General features: G+C 40.0%; 1 protein-coding gene across 5 annotated transcripts in view; it reads left to right on the forward strand.

Moving 5' to 3' along the window:
* The window catches only part of pcgf5b (polycomb group ring finger 5b), a 160,377-nt gene that overhangs the window by 94,405 nt on the left and 41,244 nt on the right, over positions 1-24,728 (forward strand). For all 5 annotated transcript variants that reach the window (XM_063071671.1, XM_063071672.1, XM_063071670.1 and 2 more), the window contains one exon: positions 10,744-10,840. In XM_063071671.1, coding sequence (XP_062927741.1) covers positions 10,744-10,840 — 97 coding nt within the window. The remainder of the gene's footprint in view (positions 1-10,743; positions 10,841-24,728) is intronic.

Raw genomic sequence — 24,728 nt, forward strand, 5'->3', positions numbered from 1 at the left:
TCGCCAATATATAAAAGGCCACATCGGGAGTACCGGACGCAGTATATCACCCCAGTCGACTCACAGGTGAAGTGTTGCCTCACCTGGAAGGACTGTTTGGGGCCCTGAATGGTGGTAAGGGAGGAAGTGTAAGGGCATGTGTAGCACTTGTTCCGCTTACACGGATAAGTGCCAGGAGGGAGATCAGTGGGGAGGGATGGGGGGGGACGAATGGACAAGGGAGTTGCGTAGGGAGCGGAGCGATCCCTGCGGAATGCGGGGGGGGGAGGGAAAGATGTGCTTAGTGGTGGGATCCCGTTGGAGGTGACGGAAGTTACGGAGAATAATATGTTGGACCTGGAGGCTGGTGGGGTGGTAGGTGAGGACCAGGGGAACCCTATTCCTAGTGGGGTGGCGGGAGTATGGAGTGAGAGCAGATGTAGGTGAAATGGGGGAGATGCGTTTAAGAGCAGAGTTGATAGTGGAGGAAGGGCCGGTGCTCCCGATGTGGCCTTTTATATATTGGCAAGACCCGACACAGACTGGGAGACTGCTTTGCTGAACATCTGCGCTCTGTCCGCCAGAGAAAGCAGGATCTCCCAGTGGCCACACATTTTAATTCCACATCCCATTCCCATTCTGACATGTCTATCCACGGCCTCCTCTACTGTAAAGATGAAGCCACACTCAGGTTGGAGGAACAACACCTTATATTCCGTCTGGGTAGCCTCCAATCTGATGGCATGAACATCGACTTCTCTAACTTCCGCTAATGCCCCACCTCCCCCTCATACCCCATCTGTTACTTATTTTTACACACATTCTTTCTCTCACTCTCCTTTTTCTCCCTCTGTCCCTCTGAATATACCCCTTGCCCATCCTCTGGGTCCCCGCCCCCCCCCGTCTTTCTTCCCGGACCTCCTGTCCCATGATCCTCTCGTATCCCTTTTGCCTATCACCTGTCCAGCTCCTGGCTCCATCCCTCCCCCTCCTGTCTTCTTCTATCATTTTGGATCTCCCCCTCCCCCTCCAACTTTCAAATCCCTTACTCACTCTTCCTTCAGTTAGTCCTGACGAAGGGTCTCGGCCTGAAACGTCGACTGCACCTCTTCCTACAGATGCTGCTTGGCCTGCTGCGTTCACCAGCAACTTTTGTGTGTGTTGCTTGAATTTCCAGCATCTGCAGAATTCCTGTTGTTTGAGACATACAGAGAAATGTGTCATTTACAACAGTGTGCTGGGGGCAGCCCGCAAGTGTCACCACGCTTCTGGCGTCAACATAGCATGCCCGCAACATACTGACACGTATGCCTTTTGAATGTGGGAGGAACCCGGAGCAGTCACGGGATGAATGTACAGACTCCTTACAGACAGCAGTGTGAAATGAACTCTGATCACTGGCATTAACACCTAGTGTTAGGCTATCCAGTGCAAGAGAGTATAGTCACAGAAAATGAATGGGTAAGGACAGGGCTGCTGAGAAACACAAAATCATTCACTCCGGAAGGAAAAAATACAGAAAAGCATTGTTTTTATTTTAAGTGGGAAAGTTTGAAGATTGAAAATTTGTCTGTGTTTAGTGGGAACAGGATGTCCTTGTGCATGAATCATGTAAAGTGGACATTCATGTTAAAGTTAACATGTAACTACAGTAAGCAATTTGAAGGCACATGGTATAATAAAAAAAATAGGATCTGAGCAGACAAGTAGCCCAGATGAGACTACACCTTGGATGTTGTGTGTAAGTCTAGTTTTCCTATAGGGAATGCAGCTCACAACTTTGTATACAAGATACTGGTACTATGCTGTGTACATACATCTGGACACATATAAGGTATTTAAACCTCTGATAACCATCATAAGTCTGAGAGGGCTCGAAATCATACAAGATGCTGAGGAGACTTGACAAGATGGATCCTGTAAGAATGTTCCTCCTTGTGATGGGAAAGTGAAACCAGAGAGTCATAATTGCAGAGTCAGGAGTAACATAACTAAGATGAAATATTTCTCATATCTGATGGTCAGAGAGAAGCTGGAGAGGCTGGGCTGAGTCATTAAGTATATTAAATCCTGATTTTTTTTTTAACTGTAGAGGTATCAATGGCTTTGGGAATTGGGCAAAAAAGTCAAAATTAAGCCACAATCGTATTTGACTACATTGTGGGCTGGACGAACTGTATGGCCTTCTCCTGCATCCATTTCCCATTTTCTTATGTAGTCTCTCTTGTTGCAACAAAGTGATCTGTCTCCAGTGATAAAGACCAATTACTGTAGGTACATATTCATATACATTTGTACTCAAGGAGATTCTTTCGTTCTTGCTGATACAGAAGGAAATTAAGTTTTCAGGAAATTAGGCCCCTGACACGATCAGAATTAAATCAGTACATAGCTTTGCTGTACTGAAGTAATTATTTTGCTTTTTGAAAAAGGATCTGTTTCAATTCAATTTTTCTAAATGGATAGAAGATTGTTACCATGTGCTACCTACTGAAATACATAGGTGCCAGTGAGTAAAAGACAGAGGATGCTTACAGATATGAAGGACCCAGTGGGAGGTTGGACAGGAGGAATGGGCTGCCTTCTGAGACATAACATGTGAATTCTAGAGTGAAAAAAAAAACACCATCAGTATTTGGGATTTTTGACCATCTTACAGGAAAGACCAGAACAGGCATTAAATATCAGTGGTTTATTTTCATTGACTGTATTGTGGGATTTTGAATAAATCTTTGTAAGTGCAGTTACTTTCTGTTTAAATTGAAATGTGTAGATATCAGTCTGAAAGCCTCTTTACAACCACTTACTGTAAACCATGAAGATAAGTGTGTGTGTGTGTGTGTATATTTATAAGCCAGGCAGTGTCATGTGTTCGAGGATGACTGGGGCAATAGTTAATAAATTATCTTGTTGCAGATTTCCTACAGGTGTTCTTGCCTGATTATTATTGGCACAATCATATGTATTTAGCTCAGGTTGGTGTATAAATTAACTACCTATTTTTCAGGCCAATCATGGTAGCTAGATGATGCACCTACATGCAAATAATAATAACAATGAAGTTGGAAAAACCACTCCACTTTCTCAGACTAAAATAACAAAATGAATAGTTAATGAAGTAGATATTTAAATTTCTAAGGCATGATCTGCTGAGAGAAATGAACAAAAAATGTCAAAGTAGTCTATTATAAAACTGTTATCAATGGGTCAGTTTAAATTAAGGCAGACTAAAACTAATTGGGTTAAGTAGACCCTTCTTACCTACCTACCCCTATGAACGTTCGGGAAGTAGAGCTCCATTCAGGAAACACCCCCAGCAGTGTATGGCAATACATCATTGTTGAGTGGACCACAGACAGGTAGCGTGACCACAGGTCCCAGCGCCTCTGACGGAATGAAACTGGGGGCAGAATTTTTCCTTGTGCTGAACATGTCAAGGCTTGTAACTGTAAATATCTGATATTTAGAAATTATTTTACAATAGCTCCAAATAATTAAATATTCATGCAAAAGTAAAACAAAATACATTATAATACATCCAATCCAAAAAAGAAACAATTAAAAGTAAAATGTCAGAAACATTTTTTTTCCTCCTAATTTGCAGGCATGGCATCGCCATTCAAATGATGGGAACCGTGACTGTATGTCACGTCTGACTGATGTCAGATCAGTGAGATAGATTCCGCAGCATGACTGGCCTGTTCCACATGGAATCTAGCACTAGCATCTGTTATTCAGCCCATTGAAGAGAGAATGCGGCTCGACCAAGTTCAGAGAAGGCTGAATGCTGTTTTTCCTTTAAAGCTGCTGGCCACATTATTCTGCACATTTAAAGCTTACAGATTGGGAAACTAAAAGAAGGAAGATTTGCAGTTAAAGAAAGTGAGTTTCACTTGTAACTGCTTCTTTGTGTGCAGACTTGACATCTGTAAAAGAAAGCAACTTAATGATTAATATTGAAACTATATCATATAACTAGGGCCTTCCATTTGAAAGGATTAAGTTCAAGTGGGCTTATATGTGAAAAACAATATTAAGTTCAGAACACAGGAAGTAATTTGTTATACAATGGCAAACTAATGGAGGTACTGAAAATCCAAATTGAAGAAACAATAAGTATGCTGGTAATATCCAGACGGCTTGGCAGATTTATGAAGTGGGAACACCTCTGACTATAAATTCTGGAGACAGCTTACAAGAATGACCAACACATCTGAGTCTGAAGTAAAGTTAATTTCAAACCTTTGGTAATGCTTATTACTAATTCTTCTGAATGAAGGTTAATAGCATTGGGCACTTCCCTGCAATGAGTAAATCTAAAACTTTAATTATTAAGATCCATAGTAATTTACAATATTTTAATCTTTGTTTTTTAGGAATTGCTTTCATTATTTAGAGCCATAATAAAGTAAACTGGGTGCACAGAAGTTACAGTAACACTATTACTGTATCAATGACACAAGTGTGATTGCACCACTTACTTTAGGGAGTTTGTACATTCACCCCATGACCACATGGGTTTCCTCTGGGTGCTCCAGTTTCCTCCCACATTTCAAAGATTGGTTGGTGGGTTAATTGGTCACATGGGTAATTGGGCGTCACCTGCTTGTTGGGTCGGAACGGCCTTGCTGAATCTCCCAATAAAATTTAAAAGATAAAATGAGTCATTCAGTAATTTTACTCAGTATGAATTAAAAATAGGACCTTAATGGGTTCAGTAATATTGCTGAGAAAGTAACTTACAGACCTCAGCCACCACCAAGCAAATTGAGAAAAATGTAAGAAAGAACTAGACGGGTAAGCAATGCGGTCTAATAAGAAAAAATATCATTAGTCTGTTTAAATTTTATATTGAACAAAATTCCAGAAATGAATCGGTCTACTTTACAAATGTAGATATTCATTTGGGTTTATATCTTTATGCTCCTTTATTGTAAGTCTACTTTTGTTCTCTTATTGTCAGTCAGCCTTCACTCAAACTCCACCTCGAGTAAATTTACCACTCTACTGCATGTGGTGAACCATCTACATGCATTGTGTCATATAAAATCTGATGTCTCTATTATTTTGATTTACCCTTTTACATATTCATATGAAATAGGATGCTAAATATCCTGCCCCACACTAAACAAAGATTATGTGTACTTTAAATGACAGAAATCATTTAAAGTGAAAACAAAACAGAGGCAGTTAGAACAATTGTTCAGTTAATCCTGATGCACATTAGTCCTGTTCAGGAGCGTTGGGTCCCACACCAGCAGGTTCAGGAACAGTTTTTACCCTTCAGCCACTAGGCTGCTGAACCAGTTGGATAACTTCACTCACCTAAACACTAAAACTGAACTGATACCACAACTATGGAATCAGTTCAGTGTTTAGATGAGTGAGGTTATCCACACTCATCAATAGTGTGGATAACTTCAAGCACTCTACAAATTACATTCTCAATATTTATTATTTGTTTATTTTTATATTTGCAAATTTTGCCTTCTTTTGCACATTTGTTATTTGTCTGTCTTTATGTGTAGTTTTTCTTTGATACTTTTGTGTTTATTTTTATCTACTGTGACCACCCACAAGAAAATGGATTTCAGGTGACATAAACATACTTTGATAATAAATTGACTTTGAACTTTGAAATTTGCTAAAAATTGATACCCATTCCTCCACCATCTTTGAAGTGTATCAAATATGCATCCTTCATTTTAATCTCTTCTCAAAGTTTGATATGTAACAGTTAATTTTAGATTTGCCCATAGTGGATCTCCAACTACTGAATGTGAGTGTTAATATATTTAAAGAAACAAAAGCAATGCAGCTAACTCTAGAGTTACTTTGGCAATGTGAAAGAATTAATGTATGTATTTGAATTCTCAATATTTCCCCAATTTGGAGTTACAAAATGCTGTAGTTAGACATTTTTTTCCTTTTGCCTGATGGTTCTTAGATAAAAACAAACTATTACAGGTATAAAAAATCTGGAAATGTCAGAAATCTCAATGGGTGAAGTAGCATCTGTAGAAGGAAAACCAGAGAAAAATACAATCAAAATCAGCTGCCTTCCATCAGAACTGTCCTCAAACATGAGAAAATCTGCAGCTACTGGAAATCCAAGGCAACACATAGAAAATGCTGGAAGAACTCAGAAGGCCAGGCAGCATGTATGGAAAAGAGTAAATAGTCGACGTTCCGGGCCAATACCCTTCATCAGGACTCAGGATTCTCCACGAGTCCTGATGAAGGGTATCGGCCCAAAACGTTGACTGCTTATTCCTTTCCATGGATGCTGCCTGGCCTTCTGAGGACTGTTCTCATGCCTATTTCCCCACTTCACACTGGCACACTCTCTATCCCTTGCCAAACTCGGCCGCCTTCTGCTCCCAGGCCAGAGAATTGAACAAATAATCTTGAGAATAAAATTTGAAAGGGAATTGGCAATGGAATGAGAACTGGTGAATACCTTGTTACAAGCTGGGTTAAAAGGCCGGTTCTTCAAAATTTGATGATTCTGTTTGGAAAGCAAAACAAACTTTGCAGCATTCTCTCGGTCTACAAAAGTGGAGAGAGGGATAAAGCTTCTAGTCTTTGAAATTCTGTTTGCCCTCTTCAGCCTGGAAATCAGATACACTAGTGCATTTTTGACATTGATTTAACCCAAGATGTATAACACTGGCAATCATTTAGGAATGAAAAGGGATGAAACTGTACAATTAGAACTTTAGTTTGGACACTTACATGTGCATTTCACCTCATCGTGACTGATATTCTTCCTGGTTGAGATTCACGTCTAATGTTATTAATTATGTACTGCACATTTCCTTGTTAAGTTGGAGTTTTATAGTTAACCTTCTACTATTGTTGAATAGTAGAGTTCAACATTGTTGTATTGATGTCCATTTCAAGGTACATGCTACTGATATCAGGAGACTTGACTGACTGAATTCAGATTGACTGAAGGCTGTTTAACTATCTTTCAAAGTTCAGAATGTGCTCAAACGAACATACTCATGTAATGGGTATGTCAGTGATGACAGTTGGTTGCAACTCGCAACTAGAGATGTCAGATGGCAGTGAGGATATTTTGTGGACATTGAACCATGAGGCAAATGGATACTCATGTTTTAACAGACTTATTCACAGTCTTCAGCAACACATTCTATCCAGAGCTCTCTGAAGAAAACTGTTTTAATAGACATTTTTCTATGTATAATAGTGGGGATGGCTTTGTCTGTGATGGACATCTGCCAACCAGGTACAGCCATCCCCACCACTGAGTAGATCTACAAGGAGTGCTACCACAGAAAAGCAGCATCCATTATCAAGGAAACCCACCATCCAGGCCATGCTCTCTTCTCTCCGCTGTCATCGGGCAGGAAGTACACCAGCCTTGGGTCCAACACCACCAGCTTCAGGAAGGTATTTTCCTGCAACCTTCAGGCTGCTGAACCAGCGTGGACAACTTCACTCCGTACCCAGGGCATGCCCTTCTCTCACTGTGACCATCAGGTAGGAGGTACAGAAACCTGAAGGCACACACTCAGCAATTCAGGAACAGCTTTTTCCCCTCTGCCATCTGATTCCTAAATGGACATTGAACCCTTGGACACGATCTCACTTCATTTAATATACAGTATTTCTTTTTTTGCACATTTTTTAATCTATTCAATATACGTATACTGTAATTGATTTACTTATTATTATTATTTTTGTTTCCTCTTCTATATTATGTATTGCATTGAACTGCTGCTGCTAAGTTAACAAATTTCACATCACATGCCGGTGATAATAAAACTGATCCTGATTCTGATTCTGACCTTCACTCAACAGAACTCTGAATTGATTCTGTAGCTTACAGTCTCACTTTCAGTGGTTGTACCACTCATGTTCTCAGTATTATTTGTTTTTATGTCATCTTTTGCATATTGTTTTTGTCATTCTTTATGTACCATTTTTCATAAATTCAATTGTACTTCTTTATTTTCCTCTGAGTGCCTGTAAGAAAATGAATCTCAATATAGTATACATTGATGTGGTGACATAGCGTTCAAGTTCAAGTTTAATTGTCATTCAACCATACATGAATACCCACGAACACAGCCAAACGAGGCAGCATTACTCCATATGTACTTTGATAATTAAACTTACTTTGACTTTAGATTTTACAAACCTGCTTTTACTAAGTTATGTGAAATTTTGCAAGATCTTTGTTCACATTCTCATGCCTGGACTGTTCTCTGTATGGAAATCAAGGTTACTTTAATTCTAAACATCATTACAATAGGATATTTCATATAGAATATATGATTCTGATAGTAACACCACACTTCTAGAATAACAAAGAAAATGCTGGAGGAACTCAGCGGGTCAGGCAGCATCCGTGGAGGACATGGGCAGTGAGTGTTTTGAGGTCGAGACCCTTCATCTGGACTGAAAGATAGAGCTAAGTAGCCAGCAAATTGTGAGATGGCATGTCTCTGCTCTCTTTCACGATTTTCTGTTTATTGCTACATCAAAGAGGTCACCGAAGCATGCAGTGATGAATTAATGTGATTTGACTCAGGTAGCATTTCGGGCAGTGGGATTGGTCAACGTTGCTGACTTCTTGCAAGTATAGCTGGCTACTGACAGTACTCATGAGCCCATAAGGACTCCCACTAAAAATCTGGTTGTTTTCCTGGACTGGAAGTGTTTCCATTCCTTTAGTTTCATTGCTGTAGATAATCAGGATTATCATGGTGATAATCACACTTGGCTCATTCATCCTTGTGAAGACTGAACTGGTGGGATCATGGAGGGATGGATCCTGAGGGAAAACTGTTTTCCTTGCTCCCTGCACCAATTCCTAGCAAAGCACAACTGCTGAGCCCCACTTCAGTGATAACCGTGCAACTACAAAATATCTTTGGATAATGCAATTGGTCTTCTGAGAATGAGATTCTAGTTTTAGCATCAGTCCAATTTTTTTGAATTTGGTACCAGATAAAAATCAATTCAAATTAAACATAGAACGTAGAACATGAAGTTGTGCCAACCTTTTATCCTACTCCTCAATCAATCCACCTCTTCCCTCCGTTTTTCTTTCATCCTTGTGCCTGTCCAAGAGTCTCTGAAATGCCCCTAATGTAACTGCCTATCCCACCACTCCTTGCTATACATTTCAGGTACTTACCTCTCTCTGTGTTTAAAAAAAAATCCTACCCCTGCAATCTGTTCCACTCATCTTAAAGGATGTGCTTTGGTATTAGCCATGGGAAAAAGGTGCTGGCTGTCCACTCTATCAGCGTCTCTTATAATCTTACACACCTCTATCAAGTCACCTGTCATCCTTCTTTGCTCCAAAAAGAAAAGCCCTTGCTCGCTCAACCTTTCATCATAAGAAATGTCATCTAATCCAGGCAGCATCCTGGTAAAACAATACGAGATGAAGGAATTAGTTAGCTCAGGTTATCTTGTGTATACTCACAAACAAGAGAAAATCTGCAGATGCTGGAAATCCAAGCAACACACACAAAATGCTAGAGGAACTCAGCAGCCAGGCAGCGTCTATGGAACAGAGTAAACAGTCGATGTTTCGTGCCGAGACCCTTCATCGGGATCCTTCATCTTGTCTATACTGGCAGCTTCAATTATGCACAATTAACAAGATGGTAATAAAGTTATTGCTGAACTAAAGAATAGCTGTCGCAGTAAGGTCAGGATTTACTTCAGTTTTACTGTGTATGAGTTAAAAACTTTAAAAGTGGACAGCTGTATGTAGAATGGAATTTCTCAGTAATTGCTGGCAGATTGCAGGGTTCCATGCCCAACATCTCAGTAAATAACAGTTTCAAACAACAAGAGCAAAAATTTCTAGAGTAGTTGATGAACATTGATAGGAATAATACCAGCAATTATACTCCGCCATGTGTTTAATGTGCTCAGATGAAAAGGGTTTCTCTGAAGTTTTCGGAGACCTTATGTTTGCACACAAATGGTGTAAGTACTCATTTACCACACTCCGCTGTTCTTTGTCTATGATGCATTTTGCTGTAACACTGAGGACTTAATAAATCAAGTTCAAATTTATTGGCATCTAACTGTAAATATATACAGCCAAATGAAACAATGTTCCTCTGGACCAAGGTGCACCCACAGAACATATCACTCACACAGCTTATAAAACAAATCCACAATGACAGTAAATTAATAAATTTAATTCAAAATGCATGTGAAGTGCCCAGCGCAGGTAAACAGTAAACGGCTTGCTGACCTAGAGACAAGACCTCAGTGGTGACTTGGTATTCGTTATTCTCATAGCCTGAGGGAAGAAGCTGTTAACCAGTCTGGCAGTCCTAGACCTGATACTGCTGTACCTCCTTCCTGATGGTTGAGTTTCAATGAGATTGTGGGATGGGCAGTAGGGATCCTCAACAATATTTCACACCCTTCGTTTACAATGCCTCCGGCAAATGTCACAAATAGGGACAAGGGAGACCCCAGTGACCCTCTAGGCAACTTTTACTATCCTCTGTAGGGTCTTGTGATCTGATACCTTGCAGCTCCCATACAATACAATGATGCAGCCATATGAAAGAAATGCATCTTCACTTTAATTTTAAATGTACTGAAGCAAGTCAATTACATTTCATCTTTAGTTATAAGTTATAGTTGCAAATATCATTAGTTGAAATGATCTGTCTAAAATACGATGTTTTATTTGAAAGGTTGTTTTAAATGTTAGTTCAATAAAAATGAGGTTCTAATAACTTATGTTTTCTTTTACAGTTTGCAAAAGCTGTATTGTTCAACATTTTGAAGACACAAATGATTGTCCAAGATGTGGAATTCAAGTTCATGAAACTAACCCATTGGAAATGTTAAGGTACGTTTCATTATAAAATTTGATATGACTCAAATAAGGTTCTTTTAAAGTTGATAAATCAAGAACATCAGAAGTTGAAATTCATGGAAGAGAAGACAAGATACATGGTCCATGGACTCCTTTATTGCCATGATGAGGAGCAACACCTCATATTTCATCTGGGTAGTCTCCAACCTAACTATCATCAATTATCATAGGCATTATCATCAATATCTCTAACTTTTGGTGTTTTCTCCTCCCTCTCCCTTTTCTCTTTTTCCAGTCCCCACTCTGGCACCTCTTTTACCCCTTCTCTTCTCACCCACCCATCACTTCCTTCTTTCCCTTTCTCCCATCGGTCTACTTTCCTCTCCTATCAGATTCCTTCTTCTTCAGCCCTTTACCTCTTCCACCTGTCACCTCCCAGCTTCTCATGTCATCCTCCCCCTCCCCCACTCACTTACCTTCCCCCTTACCCGGTCTCAGTATCACCTGCCAGCTTGTACACCTTTGCCTCCCCCCCCCGCCCCCACACCTTCTTATTCTGGTTTCTTCCCCCTTTCTTTCCAGTCCTGATGAAGGTTTTTTTGCCCGAAACGTCGACTGCTTATTCCTCTCCATAAGTTCTGCCTGACCTACTGAGTTCCTCTAGCAGGTTCTGTTCGTTGCTCTGGAATTCCAGTATCGGCAGGATCTCTTATGTTTATACAAATTTTCATGACTTTTATCAGAAGAAGAGGGTGCACTATGCAATGAGGTCCATAGTTTACAAAACCTAGGAAAGAATGCAGAAAAGCAGGTTGGTACAGTAAAGCTAGTTTCAGCACAATAACCATACACATGTGGAGAGGCAGAGTTTGTTGAGCAATATATTCTGAAAGTTGATGTAAATTTGGACCTTGGTATTGGGAAAAAAAAGATATAGAAAGAAAAATTCCAAACTTGAGCTGACAGGATTAATGAGGACAAGCTCTTTCTCGTCTTCAATTCTAGAGGGTATGGAATGCGAGGAAGGCTTCTCCAAGTATGGGACGGTATTCACGTCCTATAAAGGTGGAAAATTAAGCAAATGGCATGAAGAAGGAGGAAGCTAAGTATCGAAGAAGCAGATTTAGCATTGGAAACAATGTGGGAGTTCCTTTAAGGTCTAAGGTTTGATGACATTTATCATTACTAGATGCAAAGGTTTAAGGATGTTAACTGGTGTAAAATTTGATAAAGTTAAAGAATGTGGAACAAATGAAGATGTGATTCATGCCCGTCTCAGTGAGCTAATTAGGCTTTATGAGCACTGAGGACTGGAATTCCAAAGGGAGTCTTTGTTAAATTATCAGTAAATGAATGGATAAGTGAAATGATTGGTAGAAATTATCACTGATATTAAGATGGAATATAGAAGGAGTGAACAGGGCCACAGCGGTGTTATAAAATGGAGTTAGGACACTCTGGGCATATTATATCTTTGACAGAATAATTTAAAAACTAATCCCACTTCTTCAGTCTTCTCTCATGGCCCCTGTATAGTCCTCTGCTTCAAATGCTATCTTCTATTTCTTTAACTAATGCATATTATCTGTCTCAGTTGTCTCCCACGGCAAAAAATTCCAGGCTTCGGCAACTCAACATGAACAAACTTTACATCCATTAGTGACAAAAGCAAATAGTTATTCCTGTTCTTCCTATTAGAAACAATCAAACTTTTAATTCGGTCAATTTCTCTGCTCCACTGGAAAGTGCTCATAATAAAAATTTGCCTTATAACTCTAGATTTTCAGACTTATGACTTCAGATTTTGATGTTCATTCTGTGTGGCTACATTGTATTTCTTTGTAATACAGCTTGCAGTAATATTTTAACATTGCATGAATCTGTTACTTTCTTTTTACTCTTGTACTTCCTTTCTCATTTATAAAATGCCTTGGCATTTCTACTGCCTTTTCCAGACCATTCGACATCTCTCCACTGAACATATTCTTCCATTTCTTGTTTCTTTGCCATGTCAAGTTACACCTGCCTATTCTGTTCACCTGTCTATAGTTCCAAGATATTATTTTACAGTTCTTTCACCAAAATACTTTATTTCAATGTTGTGTTCCCTGTATACGTAAATAAAACTGAAAACATAAAATTGAGGGAAAGGAGAAAGAAATAAGTTACAAATAAAGTGAATTAATGAAGGCAAGTGAATGAAATAGGAAACATAGCTTTAAACAAAAAAAATCTGGTTCAAATGTTTATGTAAAACAAAGGAGAAAAGAGCCATTTCCTGGAGGTGAGTTGGGCAGGACTGTACTTAACTTTGAAGGCAATATTTATCAAAATGTGCCATTAAGGAGCTATTGTAAAATTAAAGCAAATGAGAATTGTGGAGAAAATGTTGCATTGAGTGGAGTCCTTTGCAAAAGCAAATGGTTAAGGTTGTTAGAAATCAATTGACCCAGCCTGAGGACATCTGTTAAGGTGTATTCAGGGCAATGACTTGGATTCAGTCATCTCCAACTATGATGTTTAGCTGGCCATCCATCTTCCTTTGGAAATATGGATGTTTGCAGATGATTGCACAGTGTTTAAATCACTTAGTATTATTTACATAATAAATTAGCCTGTATTCAGATGGAGAAATCCTCTGGAAACAATCATGCTTGGCTTCATAAGATGGCAATCATTTTAACACTACCTGAGTGCCAGACAATAGCAATCCACAAGAAGGTAAATCTTAACCACCACCCACTGACACTCAGTGATATAACTGTCACGGGGCAGTGGATGGTGTCAATGTTGACAAGAACCTTAACTGGAATAACCATGTAAATACTGTATCTGCTAGAACTGGTGGTATTATGTGTAATTCCCCACATACCTGACCAACCTATCAACCCTCTCACAGTCACAGATCTTTTCCAATATCCTCTTGGCACCAGAAATGTGTTGGAATTCTGTCTATATACCTGAATGTGCACAGTTCCAATAAAGCTCTTGGACAAAGCAGCCACTTTATTGGCACCCCATCCACCATTTTCAACATTTTTCCTTTCCACCATCAACACACCATAGCTGCAATCTGCATTGGTTACCATTTCCCCAAAGAGGATTTGATAGCAAATACTTCCAAAACATGTGAACTCCATCAAAGTAGACTTAAGATATGGTGATTTGAGAGATATTGCCACACTTGTGGTGGGACACCAAATAACAAACACAAGATTTTGTAGCTTTCTCAACATTATTGAATTATCAACTACAGGATAGAACTGTGGTAGAAAGTTCTTTACCAAGATTAATGAAATTAAGGTTGCCAAAAGAAGTTGTCCAAAAAGAGCTGTTTTCTATTTAGGAAGTACGCAAGCAAGTTAGAAGAGTAAGCTAGACAAAGTTATTAAGTTTAGGAGGGTGGATGGCTGAGGTTGAGATGTTTGATGTTGTGGTGTTTGCCAAGCTTGACAATTAGCTTGCAGACATTTCATCACCAGTCGAGGTGATGTCCTCAGTGCACAATTGTTGGTGTTTCTGTGTGGGAGTGCTCCTGTTTATAGAGGCCCCTGCTCACTTGCCTCAGTCCTGATTGGCTATCCCTTCAGTTGATGTTTGAATTCTACTGGCTTGCATTTCTCAAGGACTAAGGAACCAGTAGAGACAACCGACAAAAGCAATGTGATGTACAGGATCACCTGTGGAGACTGCAACAAGAACTACATCAGCCAGACAGGATGTAAACTCTCAACTTGTTTACAGGAACACAAACTGGTGGTACGGAGACATGATTCACTGTCGTTGATCTCGATACATGAAGACCAAGAGGGACACCACTTTAACTGGGGCACTGTGAATGTTCTTGCGCAGGCAAGCACGAAGCAGGAATAAGAATTTTTTGAAGCGTGGTTCTCTCTGATAACTCTGTAAACAAACATGCCGTCTACGAACCCCTAAGAGCCAAAGAAATGTGAGCCAATAGAATTCAAAGCTCACAGAAGGGGTAGCCAATCAGGACCGAGGCAAGCAAAGGGAGGCCTATGTAAGTGTGAGCACTCGCAGAAAGAAACACCAACTGCTACGCACTGAGGATGTCACCTCAACTGGTGATGAAACATCTGCAAGCTAATTGCCAAGCTCGGCCAACATCGCAACACCAAAGTTATCAAGTTTGGCTCGGTCAGGATCAGGAGGTCCAGGTTAAGGAAAGGAAAACAGCTGATGAAAATTTAGAGGCCTGTTTTATAATTGTTCTGGATAATCATGAACATTTAAAAACAACTCTTTCAGACTTAGAGAAATTGAAAAAAAATTTTAAAAATTGGTCAATAAATATTTGGAAATAAAAGTTTGCTTATGAAGCCAATCGTTTACAGGAAATTAATTAAAAGCAGAATGAACATAAATAAACCAATACTTAGCTGTTCACTCATGATCGACAGCTCACGAGGCCAGATGTGAAATTATCTGGCTCTTGAACTGAGTGAATTTAGGCTTGTTCATCGAACAGCAGCTTGTCTGGGCCTTCCATGTTTCAAAGCACAGACATAAGGGTCAGAGACAAGCTGACTTGTGCAGAGGGCAATGCCAGTTATTCTGTATGGAACTACCAACCAGCCAGAAGTATGCTTTGGCTCATCATTAAATGAGAAAATCCAAATATTCAGTAGTAGAAATTAAGCATTTTTAAATAGATGTATAGAAAGCATTCTTTGCACATTATGCATTAAATTGACAGGTAATTTGAATGGAACATTTGAAAGTGAATTTTGATGTAAAATTCAACATTAGGTGTAACTATTCTAATCTGACTAATCTGCACTCTAGGTCTGCTTTCCTCCTCTTCTTAAACTATGCTAGAATAAGGTGTGTATGTGGCTAGATCCTATCAGCTTGTGAACTGCCCATTGCATTTCTTGCATATCATATGGCTTCAAAGCGAGATATTTATTGATCTACTACACACAGGGCAGCCACTGACATTTGTTGTCTGACTTGCTGAGTTTTTTCACTATTGCACCATTCCGTTTACTATATTGTATCAACTTAAAAGACAATAAAACTGTTGAGTTCCCGCATCTGCAAGAAATAATTTCTGAACATTTAGAAATATGGTAATCAGACCATAAGATATAGAAGCAGAATTAGACCCTTTGGCCCATTGAGTCTGCTCCACCATTCATCATGGCTGACCCAATTTTCCTCTCAGCCCCAATCTCCAACCTTCTCCCCGTATCCCTTCATGCCCTGACCAATCAAGTATCTACCAGCCACTGCCTTAAATATACAGAAATACTTGGCCTCCACAGCAGCCTGTGGCAACAAATTCCACATATTCACCACTCTCTGGCTAAAGAAATACCTCCTCACCTTCATTCTAAAAGGACACTCCTCTATTCTGATTCTGTGTCCTCTGGTCTTAGACTGTCCCACCATGGAAAAGATCCTCTTCATATCTACTCTATCAAGGCCTTTCACCATGTGATAGGTTTCAATGAGATCACCCCTCATTCTTCTGAATTCTAGTGAATACAAGCCTAGAGCCATCAAACGTGTTTCATATGATAAGCCATTCAATCTTTTGATACAGAAGTACTTAGAAATTATTTCTTGTGATCGTGTATTCATTCTTTGTAAGTCGATTAAACTGTGGGGTAGTTAGGTTCTACATGCAGCGTAATGCTGAGTTCAGAGAAATCAGTTGTTTGCATTCCACAGAATACAGTGATTTTTGATACACCAGGATGGGCAGCCGTTGGGATTTCATGAAGTTACATATTCTAAATGTACAGAACACATCTGGGGACAAGCTCCTGAAAAATAGTCGACAGAGTCTCTGTGAGATTTCTCATGAAGTAACTATAACAGTTTTACTGAGCCCAACTGTATTCTTTACAGCCAAAGAGAATTTGTTAGAATAGTCTGTTTTATCTATAATTATTCAAACCAATTTAACAGTGCTAAGTTATTAGTACATGAAACAAATGAAGTGAAAAAGGTAACTAGTCTTGAGCGAAAAACAAGCTACTTGAGGAGCTAATGGGATAGGCAGCATCTGTGGAGAAAAATGGACATTTGATGTTCAGTTTGAGACTCTTAGTCCAGATCAACTGTACCTCCACAGATGCTGACTGACACACTGGCTTCCTCCAGCTGTTCATTTTTTGTTCCATATTCCACTCCATGTTCCAGCATCTGCAGTCTCCTTTGTCTCCAAGCTTGCTACTCTACCCAGAAATGCTTTACTACCTTTTTTTCCAGAATAAAAGTAACTCTTAATGATCATTACAGTTAATATGTCACTACTTAATGAGCATGTACATATATGATTTTGTGAGGTTTTCATGATATTAAGTAGGACCAATAGGGTAGTTAATAAAAAGCTATTTTGCTGACATGGAACACTTCCCGCTTCTTGGGAGCCACACTGAGCAAAGGCAGACATCACAGAGGTAATTTATCACCACCTTCAGTGTACCAGAACAGCCTTGGTCTAACTGAGGAAAAGAGTGTGTGAAAATTGAGCTTCAACCCTGGAATAAAATTCCTAGTAGGGATTCCTGCCTCATATTCTTGGGTGATTTGGACTAACTAAAGCAAGCACCTTAGCCATTGGAGAAATAGCACTGATTGCTTTAACTAGGATCTGCTGGTAAAATGGTGGCATATTCAATCGCAGTGGCTTCTACAGGATCAACCAAAGGTGTTAATTGTCTTTTTAAAACATTTTTTATGATTGCAAGACACTGCTGGATATTAAGATCTTAAAGTACTGCAGGTCTATCCCAACAGCGAGTTGCTCATTGGCTGAGGCTTGCAGCAGATCGTTCTGCTGCCTGCATCAGAGAGGCTTCGGAGGAGTTTGTGCACAAAGACAGTCTAACAGCGAGTGATTGTCTTGGTCGCTTCTCTTGTGATCACAAGACCCTGTTGGACATAGTTAGTGTGGAATGCTGCAAGTCCAATTCACTGTTTTACTGCCAAATGGTGGGAAAGCTCATGGCCTCAGTCGTAGCGAGGACTGGGTCTCAAGCTGTGGTGTCACCTGCTTGCAGCCGCCCAGGAGAGAGGCATCGGAGTCAGTGTGCTGCACAGGAGGCAGTGTGGGGTGGTGTCCCAGTATTCACTAGGCAGAAGACAAGCTGTAGTGTGTCCAACTGCGGACTGCTGCAACGTTCATGGACTCAGGGTCTTGGACTGTTTTTTTTTGTGTGACTGTATTTTACTGATACCGCATAATGTTTGCTATCTTACATGAGCTATGTGTGCCTTGTGTGTGACAGTTGGTACTATGTTTTGTACCTTGGCCCCAGAGTAGCATTGTTTCTTTTGGCTGTATGTGTGGTTGAATGACAAAAAAACTTGGAGCAGGATTATTTTTTTTTAAATACTTTATTTTAAAAATTTTCAAAAAAAAACGAAATCAACAAAAACATACCAGCTCAGACATATATAGAAAAGAAATAAACAAAAAAAAGACATAACATTAGAAGGATGCCTATTATACAAAGCGCTCAAAAGTACTAAACATTAAATCTCAAAGGAGGGCCGTGAGAAATCAGCTGGGGGGAAATTGCTCATCCGCCCCCGGCCTCGTCCAGGTAGGCAAGAAATAGATCCCAGATAGCCGAAAATGTTTTAATTGAATTGGTTCTCAAGAACCTAAGTTTCTCCATCTGTATGACTGAGATCATATCAGCCATCCATCTCCGAAAGGAAGGGGGAGAAGGTGATTTCCATTCCCTCAAGATAAGTCTTTTGGCAGCAATCATCCCCAGCATCAGAGACTGTTGTATGGCTGCAGGGAAACAAATAGTAGATTGCGAGCAGCCAAATATAGCGAGACCAGCTTCCAAGGGGAAGGATCTTTTATAGGCCTTTGAGTGCCAGTCAAATATTTTGGACCAAAATCCAGTCAGTAATGGGCAAAACCAAAAGGTGTGTGACAATGTGGCTTCCGTCCCTTGGCATCTATCACACATTGGCGAGACAGAAGGGTAAATCCTGTGCAATCTAAGTTTAGAATTTGAAGCAGGATTATTAACAAATATATTTTAGGAAAAAGGAATTCTCACTGAAATGTGTAAAAAATCGGACAGGATTCAACATACTGGATGCAGGAAGGATGTTTTGCTCTGTCTGGGTGGGTCAAGAATAAGCACTTACAGACTAAGGATACTGGATAAGATATTTAAGACTGAAATGAAAAGTGTTTTCCGACACATGTCACAGAGCCCAAGTCACTGAATATACTCAGAAGGAAATGGATTGTTTCTAGATGCAAAAGGCACCCAGGTAATGGTATAGAGGCTACTGGTGTTGGTTTATTACTGCCATGTGTACCAAGGTACAGTGAAAAAATTGTTTTGCTTACTCTTTATACAGATCACTCTGTTTACACCGTTCATTGTTTCAGAATAAGGTAAAGTGAACTGTAAAAGCTACCAAAAGATGCAGTGCAGGTAAATGATGAAGTGCAGGATCATAACAAGGTAGACTGTGAGGCCAAGAATCCATCTTATCATACAGTCTGATAACTGTGGGAGAGAAGCCGTTCTTGAGGCTTGTGATGTATGCTTGCCGGCCTTTGTATTTTCTGCTTGATTGGAGAGGGGAGAAGAGAGAATGTTCAGGGTGGGTGGGGACTTTGATTATGCTTGCTGCTTTACTAAGGTAGGGAGAGGTATAGATAGATTCTGGTTATTCTGATGTGCTGGGCTGTGTCCAGAATTCTGCAGTTTCTTACAGTCACATCCAGAGTAGTTGTCATACCAAGCCATTTTGCGTCCAAACAGGATGCTCTCTATAGTACGCCAGTAAAAATTGTTAAGAGTCAACAGGGACTTGCCAATTTTTTTTAGCCTCTTGAGGAAGTAGAGGCATTGGTGATCTCTCTTAGCCATGACCGCAACGTGGTTGACCAGGACAGGCTATAGGTGAACTTGGGAACTTGAAGCTCTCAACGCTCTCAACATCAACACCATTGATGTAAACAGAAGCCACTCCACCCCACCCCCACCCTTCCAGGGAAGTCAATATCTAGCTCTTTGTTTTGTTGAGTTGAGGCACACGAACAACATTATGTTGAATAGCAGAATAGGCTGAAAGGACCAACATGCACACCCCGAATATGTTTTCCATATTTATATGTGGACCTCTTGGCCTGCGTTCATTGAGTTTTCTCAGAAATTGGCAGGGTAGGGTGACTATATATTCAAAAATGATAGAAACAGATTACCCATTTAAAGTAAAATTCAACTAGTTTTATTCGCTGGACATTTTCGGATCCATGTTATTGCTTTATAGATGAGAGACTTTAACATGGTGCACAGCTTCGCTGTGAGGGATTGAGATCATCATTTCTTCTGTACACCAATTTATTTTTGCAAATAAAACTGTTTTTTTCCCTCAAACTCTGGAATATCTGCACATCTCTTGCACTTCAGGTATTGCCATTCAAAACCTAATTATAGAATGTTTAAAGATTAAGGTCAAAGTAATTTTTTTTTATCAAAGTACGGACGTGTTACCTTAACAAACACGAGAGCTTCTGCAAACACTGGAAATCCAGAGTAAAACTTACAAAATGCTGGAGGAACTCAACGGGTCAGGCAGCATCTATGGAGTATACATAAACAAAGACTGACAAAGAACCAATGGAGCTAAATTGTGCTAATGAATAATGAGTACTGAGAACATGAGTTGTAGAGTCCTTGAAAGTGAGTCTGTAGGTTATGGAGCCAGTTTGGTGTTGCGGTAAGTAAAGTTATCCTCACTGGTTCAGGAGTCTGATGGTTGAAGTATAATACTGGTCCTGAACCGGGTGGCGTGAGGCCTAAGGCTCCTATACCTCCTTCTCAATGGCAGCAGTGAGAAGAGAGAAGGGCCTGGATGATGGGGGTAGCTGGTGATAGATACTGCTTTCCTTGCACTGTGTTCGTGCTCTTCTTTATCCTGAACTTGAAAAATCCAGTATATTATTAGTATGGTCTACATGACTCTGTGACTCTAAACATCCCATTACTATTTTGGTATAATCTTTGTATGCATCACAAAAGATAGTTGCTACTAGCTCAAGCAGTACTGATGGATTTATTTTATTGTAGCAGTTAAGCTTTCAAGCCTTTATATATGGCTTTCTCAATCTGAGGGTCGGTTATGATGGTTGGCTAGAAAGGCTATTTAGTAACCAGCTTGTCTTGAGCAAGGGTAGCTGAAGGCAGAGCAGACTTGATGGTCTGAATGGCCTAATTCTGCTCCTATATCTTATGGTTTTATGGATAGTAGTTTCTTCCTGGCAGTAGCATCCATGGACGAGAGCCATTTTTTGTTATTTACTGGTTTGCTTTATGCCTTTTTGCTCTAAGCACGCAAATTGAGCTGGACATTTGCAAGTGTTAGTCAAGCTTTACAGCTGTGATACTAAAATGCAACTTATTAGATTCAAACATTTTTTTGTATAAATAAATAGTTGGATTAATGTGCCACCATCTGTTTTCTGTTTATCTATTGATTTTGAATCACAGCTAATATAAACCTGTAATATACTTCAGCAGATTTCCTATTAAGAGTGCAATGCCAAGAATTTTAGCTCTGTGAACTGCAGAGGCCTTTATTTGAGATTTACAATTTTATTACTATGGTCAGGATAAATTTCCTTTATTTAATTACTTTAAAATTGTACTTGTAATGTTTATCTTCTGGGTGGTTTACTTGACGTTGGTCTCTTTCAAAAGGAAAATACCAATGAATAACTATTTCTAATGATAAGAGTTGGGATTGCTGTGGCTCAGGATATGAGTGCTAAAGAAAGGCTGACAAGTATCTGTAACCATGTTCAGCCAGTCGTGCTGCACAGGTGATGCATCTCAGCATTCTCCTCAGATCCCCTCCATCAGTCTCTAGCAATTAGATTCGCTGCAGATGATCCCAATAAATGGCTGAAAACACTGTATAAAGAGGAGTGCAAGGGACCAGATCTTAGCACAGAAGACCTGTAATCCAGAACTAATTGTGGCTTTAGCTAAGATGTTATAATATGATTACAACACTGGAATCCACCACTGAGGAAAGCACAGCACAGAAACAGGCCCTTCAGCTCATAGTCCATGCTGAAACCATTTAAACTGCCTACTCCTATCGACCTGTACCTGGACCACAGTCCTCCATACTCCTACTATCAATGTACCAAACTTCTCTCAAACGTTGAATTTGAGCTCACATGAACCACTTCTGCTGGCAGCTCATTCCACACTGTGATGACCCTCTGAGTGAAGAAGTTTTCTCTCCTGTTCACTGAATCTTCTCACCTTTCACCCTTAACCCATGACTTCTGGTTGTAGCCCCACCCAACCTCCATGGGAAAAGCCTGCTTGCATTAACCCTATCTATACCTCTGATAATTTTGTATACCTCTATCAATTTCCTCTCAATCATCAATGTTGTAAAGAATACAGTCCTAACCTATTCAATCTTTCCTTATAACTCAGGTCCTGCAGACCCAGCAACATCCAAGTAAATTTTCTTTGTACTCTTTCAACCTTGTTTGCATTTTTTTATATAGGGAGGTGAACAAAACTACACAAATTACTCCAAATTAGGCATCGCCAACGTCTTATGGAACATCAACATAATATCGCTACTCCTGTACTCAATACTTTGATTTATGAAGGCCAATTTGCCAGAAGCTTCCTTTATGACCCTGTCTACTTATGACACCACTTTAAATTATGGACCGGAATTCCCAGATCCGCTTGTACTACCACATTCTTCAGTGGCCTGCCATTCACTGTGTAAGACCTACCCTAGTTTGTCCTACTGAAGTGCAAACTCTCTCACTTGTCTGTATTAAATTCCATCCGCCATTTGTCAACTCATTTTTCCAACTAATACATATCTCTCTACAAGCCACGATAGCCATGAGTGAGGTTTTTTCCCTTAAATTGGAGGCCTTTGACTAGTGGCGTACCTCAGTGGTGGTGCTTTTGGTCATCTATATTAACAGTTGGGTGCCATGCTAGTGTAGCAGTTAGCGCAATGCTATTACAGCTCGGGGCGTAAGAGTTCAGAGTTGAATCTGATATCACCTGTAAGGAATCTGTATGTCCTCCCCATGGAATGTGTGTGTTTCCTCTGGGTGTTCCGGTTTCCTCCTACATTCTAAAGATGTACCAGTTGGTAGGTTACTTGGTCACTGTAAGTTGTCTCTTGATTAGGCTAGGGTTAAATTGGGGGTTGCTGGGTGGCGTGGCTCAAAGGGCCGGAAGTCCTATTCTGTATCTCAAACAATGAATAATAAATAATTAAGAATTTGGATAAGAATGAATAAGGAATGTATAGTAAGTTTGCAGATAACACTAAAATAGGTGGTATACTGGACAATGAAGAAGGTTATCAAAAATTATGGGGGACCTTGATCAGCCAAATAAGTGGGATGAGGGATGTCAAATGGAGTTTAATTTGAATTAGTACAAGGTGTTGCGTTTTGGAATGTCAAATCCAGGTAGAAATTTTGCAATGAGTGGCAGGGCACTGGGAGCGTTGTCGAGCATGGGGACCTTGGAGTACTGTAAGTAGAGTTACAGGTAGACAGAGTGGTGAAGGAGGCTTTTGGCATGAGGGCCTTATTCTGTCAGGGCAGTGAGTGTAAATGTTGGGAATTCAAGGTGCGGTTGTCCAGTGCAGTGTTGAGTATTGTCTTCAGTTTTGGTCACCCTGCTATAGGAAAATTTTATTAAACTGAAAATAGTGCAGAAGGAACAACTTGAGGAACTGAGTTATAGGGAGAGGGTGGACGGGATAGCTCTTTGTTCCCTAGACTGTAGGAGACTGAGAGGTGATCTTGTGGAGGTGTGTAAAATCACGAGGGCATAGATGGAGTGAATGCAGTCTTTCCCCCAGAGCTGGGTAATCAAGATCTAGAGGGCATAAGTTTAAAGTGAAAGGGGAAAGATTTAATGTGAACTTGAGCGTCAGTTTTGTTTTACAGAAGTGGTGGAATTAGCTGTCAGAGGAATTGGTGGGGTATGTACAGTAAGAGATTTTGAAAGGCAGTTGGATAGATACATAGATTGGAAAGGTTTAGGAGGTCATGGGCCAAATACTGGCAAATGGAAGAATCATGTTGTTGCCTGTTTCCATGCTGTACAAACTCTATGTTTCTGCCTCTATGCCACTCAGTGAACGTAAGCAAGGGAAAGTCTGAATAATTATTCTTGATGTTCAATCACAGTACCATTGCTGAATCACACACTGAAATCATGTGGGTCATCATTGGTCCAGCCACATAAACATTGTGGTTACAAGAACAGGTAGATATTTGCCATATGAACCACCTCCAGACTCCCCAGAGCTTCCCAGAGAATGTGCTGAAATAATTTCTGTCAGCAAATGTCCCATAGCCATAAACGGTCATAAAATGAACCCGAGACATAAATACTTTGGCTATTAGAACAGGTCAGAGACTGAGTATTCTGCATGAGTGACTTGCATCGGGATTCAGTAAACCTTTCCTGTATCAACAATGAACAAGTCAGGAGTTTGAAGCCATAGCTTGTACCAGCGTGATTGTGTGTTTCTAAAAAAAAAAATGCAGGAGGCTGCTTGAACAGCACCTTATGCTCCATCCTAGTTATCCCCTCCATAACCATGAGCGTTGCCCATTACAGCAGACTCACCAAGAGCATGTTGACAGGATTTCTGAAAGAATATCAAGAGCACTCTAAATATCACAACTTTTCTGCATGTTCGTTTTAGACGTGATCTCACCAAATAGAGTAAACTTTCAGAGTTGGACTTCTTTTGTTCATATACAGAGTGCAAGCCTTGTTCAGCACTGGAGCTGCACCCATGCCTCCTTCCACTGTAGAAAGTGGAAAAGGCTAGGAACTTCGCTCCAGTCCTTACATTCCATTAAGATAGTACCAGAGATCAATTCTGT

This window comes from Mobula hypostoma, chromosome 19, assembly GCF_963921235.1.
Source record: "Mobula hypostoma chromosome 19, sMobHyp1.1, whole genome shotgun sequence".
NCBI lineage: Eukaryota > Metazoa > Chordata > Chondrichthyes > Myliobatiformes > Myliobatidae > Mobula > Mobula hypostoma.